We start from the raw sequence: 9,101 nt of genomic DNA on the forward strand, positions 1-9,101 counted from the left end.
CCTTGGTTGGTTCTTTGGAGCAATCGCTGCCGAGTCCCACCACCCAAATTACCCTGAGAAGATGATGCTGGGGACCCCTTTTTGACCAGCTTGACTCCGGCCGGGCCAAAGCATCCGCCGGGAATTTGGTGAAGCCGGGAGAGGAGCGTGGGCCTCTCTTTTTATTTGCTTTTTTCCCAGGAACTACCATTTTCCGGAGGAATTCACCCCAGCTGCGGAGGGAACTGGGGCAGGACCCGGCCCCTGCCGTTTCGTCGTTCTTTCTGAGCGATGGGGGAGCTTCTGGAGGACGTTAGCGTGTCCCATGGGATGTCCCCTCGCGGCCACACCCGCAGATGAGCCACTGTGGTGATCGTGGGAAAGTGGCTTGATTTAAGGGGAGGAAGAAAAAAAAAAACCCCAAACCCCACAAATTTAAGCAAAAATAAATGGGGTGGCCGGCAGGGCAGGTGGCGAGGGGATAGCCACCTGCCTGGTGTCCCCCCTGCCTGGGTTTGGGTTGGCCTTTGGGGACATCGACGTCGAGCAGCCGGTGCAGGACGAGCAGTGGTGGACAGACGTTGGGATCCCTCCGTCACCCCGAGGGCAGGTGACACCAGAAGTGACGCCGAGAGCGCGCCCACTGGTGTGATGAGCCTGTTGGGTCTCAGCTGGTGACTGTATCCAAACCAGGACATTTTTAAAGTTGATTCTTAACTTTATAAATCCTGGTTGAAAACAACGCCTGTGCCTCCGGCGGGGTGGCAAAGGGCTGATTTGGGGTATTTATTTTTATTTTTTAAATCCCTCGGACCCTTGAACCCCTGGTGAGGGACCCCCACGGCCCTGGCCGGTGTCCCTGGGTGGCTTCAGGCTGATGCCGCAGTAGCCGCTGTCTCCCAAGGGCTGATATTTTACTGCCGTGGCCTCGTTTTGCCGTGACCAACCTGGAGAGCCCCAGCACCGTGGGGGACCTCGCTACCACTGCCAGCCCCCCACCACCTCCCAGGGGTCCCCGCGCTGAGCCCCAGCAGCCTCCGGGGCTTCTTTGATGGGTTTTCATCTGGGTTTGGGTGTAGCAGGACGCAGCCGTGCCGGCGCTGACTCCGTATCCGTGTAGTTATTGGGATTGGCTTGGGCTGAGATAAAGCGCAGTCCCTGGGAGGTCTCTGTCTCGTTCTGCACGTGAGTGAGTCTCTGCGGCGGCACCGGTCCCTGCGGGGGTCCTGTCCCCTCAGTGTGGTCCCATCCCTGAGGCACAATCCACTGTCCATGGTGTGGTCCCTGCTCCATAGCACGATCCCTTTGCCATGGTGTGATTCCCTCCCAGCAGCCCCCTCCCTTTCCCAAAGCCCCATCAATTCCCTATGACCCTTTCCCTGGGATCCCATCCTTCCCCCGTGACCCCATCTCTTCTCCACCATCCCATCCCCTCCCCACACCCCCAGGCCGTTTAAATAGTTAAACTACACTGACACAGATTCCTTTTATCTTTTTTTTTTTTATGTGTTTTTTGGGTTTGTTTTGGTTTTTTTTTTTTTTTTTTGCTTCGGTTTCTCGTCGTCAATAAAAACGCCATCATTGCCAATGCCAGGAGGGGCGGCCACCGGCCACGCCAGCCCCCGCAGCTCCTTCTCCACGCTGCCACAGGGTCGGGGACACTGGGGAACGGGACGGGGAGGGGACAAGGGACCGCTGAACCCGCCTGGTGCTCACTGGATGCTTGACGCCTATGTACAGGGTGGAGCTGCCGGCGTCGGCCCCCGTGTCTGCCCTGCCTGGGAGGCTCAAAACCCGCTCGTCCTTTTCCCCGGCCTCGCCTGGGGGTCTTTGCTCAGCGCCCGGGGGTGTCCCCGGGGGGGGGGAGGTGTCCCTGCCGCCGCTCAGTTTGTGTACACCTGAGTCCCGATCACACGCATTATCTCCTTCTGGATTTTGGGGTCCTGAGTATTGATATTGGCGTCTCCCACTTGGCCATCTTCGTACCTGGAAGGGGAGAAGGAGGGGTGAGGGGGTGTCCCATGGGTGTCCCACGGGTGTCCCATGGGTGCTGGTGAGGCAGGCGCAGCCCAGGACTCACACAAAGAAGAAGCGGGTGCAGACGTGGTCCGAGACAGGGCAGACCCAGATGTTGCCGTGTTTCTGCAGGTCCTTGGAGGTGATGACTGCTGGGGGAAAGGGCTGTTGGACGGGGGACGGAGGTCCCTGCTGGGCGCAGCCCACGGTGGGGACCCTCCCTCCTCCCTCCTCCACCCACCCAGTGAGCCAGGGATGTGGGTGCCACCTGTCCCCCCCTCGCGTTGTCGTGTGTCGCCCCCCCCCCCGATGTGTCCCCGCACCTTCGCATAGCGCAATGCAGTTCAGGTTGCGGCTCTGGAGGAAGCGGGACTGGATGGAGCGGGTCTGCGGGGAGAGCACCCGGCGTTACCCTCCCTGGCCGGGCTCGGCACGCCCCGTCCCCAGCACCCGTCGGTGCCATGTCCCCATCCTCCCACGGTGTCCCCTGGCCCGTCACCTGGGGGATGGTGTTCATTCGGTTGTACCTCTGCACCAGCTCATCCTTCGAAGGCATCCGGTGCTGCCCTTTCCCCATCCCTGAGGAGAAGCGAGGCGGCGGCCGTCACTCCCAGGCAGGGAGCACCCCCGGGGTGACACAGGGACACATGCCAGAGACGGGGACGGCCACACTGGGTGCTCCCGCCCTGCGGCCAAACCCTGGGAACCCCCCAAAAGTGGGCACAGCAGCTTTCAGAGCCTAGAAAATGTTGGGGTTTTAATTCCCCAGCTCATCGGAAAGCCCCAACCTGGCTGGGAAGAGGCCAGTGCAGGCAGGAAGGATGCGGGATGCTGCCCACTCCCACGCGGCTCCTCGGGCCGGCACGATGCCGAACATCCCCAGGGCCCATGCAGGGAGTGGGGATGGGAGCGCAGGCAGGACTGGGCAGCGCAGGCAGCCTCTTACCTGAGTATCCAAAGGAAATACTGGAGATGGGGCTCAGATAGATGCCCTTGCCATAGGCTGCTCCATGCAGCTTGCAGGAAAACACCAGGGTGAGCGATGCGGGGTCACCCCGACAGCTTGGGCACGGTGGCGGAGGCAGCCCGGCCTCTGCAGGCAGCGCATCTCCAGCTGCCTGCATCCCTCCCTGCCTGCCTGCCTGCCCCGGGGAGGGGGTGTCGGGCACGGGGGAGTGTTACCTGCAGTTTGGTGTAGGAAGCGTTGACCAGTCCGTTGCGGAGGATGGAGTGCCAGTTCTCAATGTGAGAGCCGCTGGAAAAAGCCAGCCCCACGTCAGCCTGCCCCACGGCGCCCGCTTGGGGGGCTCCCGCCCCCTGCCCCCTGCAACTCACTGGAAAGCAAAGGTGCTGCCGTAGAGTTTCTTGGCAGTGCGGAACCGGGCTTCTTTGGCCGGGGGGCTGCTGAGCAGGAGGAACTGGTGGGAGGTGTGCATGAACTTCAGCTGCTACCAGGGGAAAGGGAAGAGCAAAGGCAGAGCCAGCGGGGAGAGAGGACAGACAGACAGACAGAGATCATGCACGGCAGCCCGGTCCCGTGCCCGTCCCGGCCCTGCTTTGGCCCTCCCGAGCTTCCCAGGAGGGCCCGTGGCATTCCCCTGTCTCTTGTCCCCTGTCCCACAGCCCATGACAAATATCCTCCTTCCTATATCCCATATGCTGCCTCCCATGTCTCACAGGCTGCAGACCCCGACCCAAAGGCTGCATCCCATATCCCAGACCCTTACATCACCCGCCCCATATCCTTACATACCTCATCCTGCATCCCGCATCCTCCATCCCACAGCCCGCACCCCATACCCTACGTCCCGCATCCCTTATCCTACGTCCTGCATCCCACATCCCATACCCTACATCCCGCATCGCATATCCTACGTCCTGCATCCCATATCCCATGTCCCGACCCCATACCCTTCATCCCACAACCCCATACCCTGCGTCCTGCTTCCCATACCCTACATCCCGCATCCTACAGCCTGCACCCTGCATCCCATTATCCTACATCCCGCATCCCATATACTCTTATGTCCTGCATCCCATACCCTCCATCCCACATACTGCATCCTACACTCCCCATCCCGCCTCCTGTACACTCCATCCCACATTCCATACCCTTCATCCCACACGCCGCACCCGCACCACCGGGAGGCCGGCCAGGCCCCTTACCCTGCTGAGGGGCAGCTTGACGATGTGGGATCTATTGCTGGAGATTATCCTTGGGAAGAGGAGGAGGAAGAGGAGAAGGAGGAGGAGGAGGAGGAAGAAGGTCAGACAGGGCAGTCCCACGCTCCCCTGGGAGCGGGGCTGAGCCGGAAGCTGTGCCAGAACCTGCCCCAAGGCTGGTGGATGGTGGTGACGCCCCAGGAGAAAGTGTCCAAGGGGCTCGTGCCGGGGGTGTCCGGCTGCCCCCCCACCCCATCCTCTATCCCGGGGGATGTGGGGCAACAGGGAGGGACGTGGGGCAGCAGGACGGGGCCACAGCACCCTCGGTCTTACCACTGCAGGAGGGGATGGGCCAGGGGGTCCAGCTTGTCCATCTGCTTCTTGATCTCCAGGTAGGACCCCTGGCAGAGGCGAGAGGGGGTGCGGGTGGGTCCCCCAGCACCCACCCAACCGTGGGTGGATGGAGATTGGCACCAAAACGCCACCCCCAGCAAAAGATCCCGCACCGAGGGGATCTCACACGGGGCCACGGGTGGTGTGGGGCCACGCCGGCGTACCTGGGTCATCTCCCGGATGGACATCACACTGTCCAGGGCCTTCTGCAGCCGCTCATAGTTCTTCTTCTACACGTGGGGCAGGAAAGAGGTGCCCATCAGAGGGGTCCTCGGGGCTCCCCCCGGCCCAATCGTCCCTGGCATGGGGGAGCGTTGCCCCCTCGGCGCTTACCTTGGGGTTGAAGGCAAGCGTTTTGGGGTCGTTGGGGTCCACCACGGAAGGATAAGGCTCGAAGATGATGCTTTTGCGAGGGGACTCCAGGGCGGCACGGCACATGGCCACCAGCAGGTCCACCACCTTGGGGACAGAGCGTGGGGTGAAGGGACAGCACCCTGAAGTGATGGCGTGGTCACCTGCCGCACGCACCCCTACCTCGGCGCCCGTGGCCACCTCCTCCGCCGCGCCGGACATGACGCCCAGGGTGTAGAAGGAGAAGACGCAGAGCTCCCGGGTGCACACTGCTGGCTGCGGAGGGGACAGGAGCCACGGGGAGGGTCGGGGACGGTGACACGGGGTGACAGCCCATGCCCGCCCAGTCCCCGTCGCCGCACCTTGAGCATGGAGCCATTCTGGAAGACGTGCTGCTCATCGCACACCACGCAGTACTCGTTGAGCGTCGGGATCCGCTGCTCCGCGTACTTCATGATCTGAGGGGGAGGATGGTGGTAGTCAGCCCCTGTGGTGGTGACGGCGCTCGGGAGGATGCTCCGGGCAGCGGGATGGGGCTGAGCGGGATGTGGGACACTCACCTGGACGAGGAAGCCATACTCCAGCGTAGGGACGTTCTTGCAGTGGCCGCCGACCTGCGACAGAGCCAGAGCGGAGCCAGCTGCGTTATCCCCTTTCCCCTACGCACCCCCACCTCCGCGCGGCACTGGCAGCCCCCAAAACGCCCCCCGGCACAGCGGGACCCCCGACATGCCAAGACCTTCCTGGGGACGCAGCCGCAGCGGGGATGTTGCACCAAGATGGAGGGTGAAACCCCGCAGGACCCCACAGCCGGCGTCCCAGCTCACCCACGAGCACCCAAGGGCGCTGGGGACAAGGCGCAGGGGAGAAACCCCGCGGGGGCTCCCCCCAACCCAAGGGGGTCCCACCACCCCACGACAAGTGATCCGACCCCGGAACAGCCCCCAGGAATCCGGGAAGGGAAAGGAGAGGAAAGCAAACCCCGAGGCGGGGAGGCACCCACCAGGATGTTGAAGGGGGCGACACCTGCCTGGGTGCTGGAGGGAGGGTAGCCGAAAACCTCCACCTTGGGGTTCTTCACCGTACAGGAGATGGAGCGGTTCATCAGGCGGTTGACGCGAGCCTCAGGGATGCCCAGTTTGCCCTTCAGCACCGAATCTTGGATGACGGGGAAGCTGGGAGACCTGCAGGCACAGAATCCCCTTGAGGTCCCCAGTTTGTCACCGTCCCCTACTCCTCCATCACCCGGAGCCGAATTCACCCTTCGGCTGGTTTTTGGGAGCAACCTCCACCTCCTTGGGCTCTGGTAGGGAGCAGCAGCGTCTGAGGGCCGAGTGGGGAAACTGAGGCATGGTGCCAGGTCCCCAGCCACCCAGGGTGAGGGGACAGAGGGCTGGTCCCTTGGGGACACTGTCGGAGTCTTACTTGGGGATGGGGGAGAAGATGCTGAGGCCAGCACGAAACTTCTTGATGGTACCGCTCGTCTTGAACCAACTGTGCCGCTTCTCCTGCTGGGTCTTCAGGAAATCGTTGCTGAGATGTTTCCATTGCTGGGACGTGAACATGCCCAGGATCCTGGCAGAGAGGTGGCATGGGTGCCCGAGCGGGGGTGCCAGCACCCGTGGGTGCTTCAGTGCCCACTGAGCCTGGTGCTTGGGCAGTCCGTGCCACCCAGCTCCTCCTCTTCCCCACCCAAAGCTGGTGGTGAGCCCGTCACAGGGCTGCGCGGCAGATAAAAGGTGGTGGCGTGGGGACATATGGTACCTGGCCGCTTTTGGGGCAAAACAGTGACCCCGTGGAGCACCCCACCCACCTCCCTTGGGTGCCCACCGCGTTTTGGCTCTTACTTCTTCAGCTGCAGACCCAGCCCAAAGCCCTCCTTGTTGGACGGCTGGAAAACCTCGATGGACGGTTCTGCAGGGAGAGAGAGGAGGACAAGCTGTCGGTGCCACCGCCGTGCCCGTCCCGAGGGCACACAAGGATACCGTGTCCCGCCCATCCCCACTCACCAGGGCCATCGAGGTACTGGGAGAGGGAGAAGCGCAGGCGGAGGACGATGGGCTCTGTCCGCAGCACCTTCCACGCCGTCGCCACCTCCTCCTGTGGAAGGACAGCCGCGATTCGGCACAGCCGTGGGGAACCCCAGCTGGAGAAGGAAATTTGGGGACACCCCGGGCGTGTGTCCCAGCCCTCCCCACACCAACGCTGTGGGGGACGCCCTGGGGACTCACATCGAGGAAGCCGATGTTCACGTGGAGGTCAATGTCCACGTCGTCAATGGTCCCGTACTCCCTGTGAAGACACACAGCACCATGGCGGGGGAACAGGGTGAGACCGGCACAGTGCCGGAACCGCTGTCCGGTGCCCACCGTGCCAGGGTAGGCACGCTCGCGGGCTGGTGACAGGCACGTGTGGCTCCCCGTGTATCAAGTCTGTGCACCCCTGAGACCGGGATGGCACGGGGAGAGTGCCGGGATTGTGGATGGGTGCCCAGGGATGGCACGGCTGGGTGCCTGGGGATGGCATAGTTGGGTGCCCGGGGATGGCACGGCCGGGTGCAGGGGCTGGTGGGCGGCGGGTGCACCCACCTGACAGCCACGGCATTCTCGCTGTAGATCTCCTTCACGGCCTCGATGTCGGCGTCCAGCTGCGGGTGACGGTACAGGTCGGCAGCGCAGGTCCCCTGTGGCACAGGACCCCGCGGCACCATCAGACCCGGAGCCTCCCCGCAGCCCCGCACTCGGGATTGGGCTCAGGTTGGGGGTCCCCGAGCCCCCCCATGGCACCCAGCACCCGCGGCGCTTACCTGGACGCCGTAGAGGAACTCCTCGGACTCATTGTCCCCGTCGGAGTCATCGTCCGTCCAGTACTGGCCCTTGAGGTCCTGGGGGGCAGAGGGTCGGGGGGGCAGCGGATTAGGGGGGGCAGAAGTTTGGGGGGCAGTGGGGATGGGGGAAGAGGAGATGGGGGGAGCACTGGGGGGAGCAGGTTATGAGGCAGAGAGTTGGGGGGAGAGGGGATGGGGGAGAGGGTTGGGGGGAGCAGATTAAGGGGGAGTGAATTGGGGGGAGCAGTCTGGGGGGGAGCACGTTGGGGGGAGCACGTTGGGGAGCAGCGAGTTGGGGGAGCAGGTTGTGGAGAACAACTTGGGGGGAGCAGTTTGGGGGGGCAGTGGGATAGGGGAGCAGGATGGGGGCATTAGGATGGGGGGCAGCAGGTTGGGGGGAGCGGGATGGGGGCAGCAATTTGAGGAGCAGCAGGGTGGGGGGAAGCGGGATGGGGGGAGCAACGTGGGGGCAGTGGGACGGGAGCGGTTTTGGCGGGGGGGGAGCAGGATGGTGGTAGCGGGTGGGGGGCAGCGGGATGGGGACAGCGGGCAGGGGCCGCGCACGGAGCCGCCGGAGGGGCCCCGGCCAATGACGATGGGGGGTCCTCCCCCGCCGTCCCCGTCCCCCTCCCGTGCTGGGGGACACGGGGACACATGGGGGGACACGGGGGGATGCCGGGGCTCGGCCCTCCCCTCCCGCCCCGAGCAGGCCCCATTCCCACCGCCCTCCCCGGGCCCCCCCGGGCCCTGGGGCCCGTTCCCTCCACCGTGGCCGTGGCAGGGGGGTGTCCCCCCACCGTGTCCCCCCCCCCCGGCCGGCGGGACCCCCCTCACCATCTCAGTGGCGGCCGGCTGGGCCTGCCACCGCCTCCATGCTGCCGGGCGGGCGGGCGGCCATCGGGCCTTGACGTCAGGCCCCACCGCGGGCCCGGGCGCCACCGCCGTCACCCAGCAACGCTGCTGCTGACGTCACCCGTGGGGACCCCCACTTCCCCCCCCCTCGGTACCCCCCAGTAACCCCGACCCCCCCTGGTACCCCCCAGGAGGGCAGCGGGGGTCCCCAGGATGGGGGCGGCCGTGATGGGGACCCATGGGGCTGGCGGGGGTCCCCAGTGTCCCCAGTGCAGGGTCCCTGTGGCCCCAATTTGGGGTCCCCACAGTCGCCAGCACAAGGTCCCCTGTGGTGCGGCCATGTTGGGCCCCCCCACGGGACGGGTGTCCCCAGGACAGAGTCCCCAAGGCCCCCGCTCAGGGTCCCCCATGGCCCCAGCACAGGGCGGCCATCGCGGGTCCCCGCATGGCTAGCACGGCGTCCCCACGGCCCAGGACAGGGTCCCCAGCGTCCCCTGTACAGGGTCCCCAGTATCCCCAG

At 64.7% G+C, this 9,101-nt stretch overlaps 1 protein-coding gene across 6 annotated transcripts; it reads right to left on the reverse strand.

The window, feature by feature from the left end:
- Positions 1 to 1,493: 1,493 nt before the first annotated feature.
- Positions 1,494 to 8,667, reverse strand: PARP6 (poly(ADP-ribose) polymerase family member 6). 6 transcript variants are annotated; one of them, XM_052808817.1, is made up of 22 exons: positions 8,564 to 8,667; positions 7,709 to 7,786; positions 7,491 to 7,585; positions 7,134 to 7,194; positions 6,912 to 7,002; positions 6,750 to 6,816; positions 6,328 to 6,477; positions 5,906 to 6,086; positions 5,463 to 5,516; positions 5,265 to 5,360; positions 5,086 to 5,178; positions 4,885 to 5,010; positions 4,716 to 4,781; positions 4,492 to 4,559; positions 4,162 to 4,210; positions 3,331 to 3,440; positions 3,178 to 3,250; positions 2,942 to 3,011; positions 2,495 to 2,574; positions 2,319 to 2,382; positions 2,060 to 2,160; positions 1,494 to 1,965 (listed from the first exon to the last, which is right to left on the reverse strand). In XM_052808817.1, exons 1-22 carry the CDS (start codon positions 8,564 to 8,566, stop codon positions 1,558 to 1,560), a joined length of 2,184 nt encoding a protein of 727 aa, XP_052664777.1. In that variant the 5' UTR covers positions 8,567 to 8,667; the 3' UTR covers positions 1,494 to 1,557. The 6 variants fall into 6 exon arrangements, 4 of the variants coding, with proteins under 4 accessions (XP_052664777.1, XP_052664776.1, XP_052664779.1 ...); XM_052808816.1 differs by having other exon boundaries at positions 3,331 to 3,443; XM_052808819.1 differs by having other exon boundaries at positions 1,613 to 1,965; positions 2,060 to 2,144.
- Between the last annotated feature and the right edge of the window lie 434 nt (positions 8,668 to 9,101).

The sequence above is a fragment of the Harpia harpyja genome, chromosome 14, assembly GCF_026419915.1.
Source record: "Harpia harpyja isolate bHarHar1 chromosome 14, bHarHar1 primary haplotype, whole genome shotgun sequence".
In the NCBI taxonomy this organism is placed as follows: domain Eukaryota; kingdom Metazoa; phylum Chordata; class Aves; order Accipitriformes; family Accipitridae; genus Harpia; species Harpia harpyja.

What these genes read in the sequence shown, in the direction of transcription:
- PARP6 (XM_052808816.1), bottom strand. An exon ending in AGTTCCTCTACGGCGTCCAG is followed by an intron (nt 7,586 to 7,708) that starts GTAAGCGCCGCG and finishes CCTGTGCCACAG; the next exon opens with GGGACCTGCGCTGCCGACCT. An exon ending in CGCTTGCCTTCAACCCCAAG is followed by an intron (nt 4,782 to 4,884) that starts GTAAGCGCCGAG and finishes CCCCACGTGTAG; the next exon opens with AAGAAGAACTATGAGCGGCT.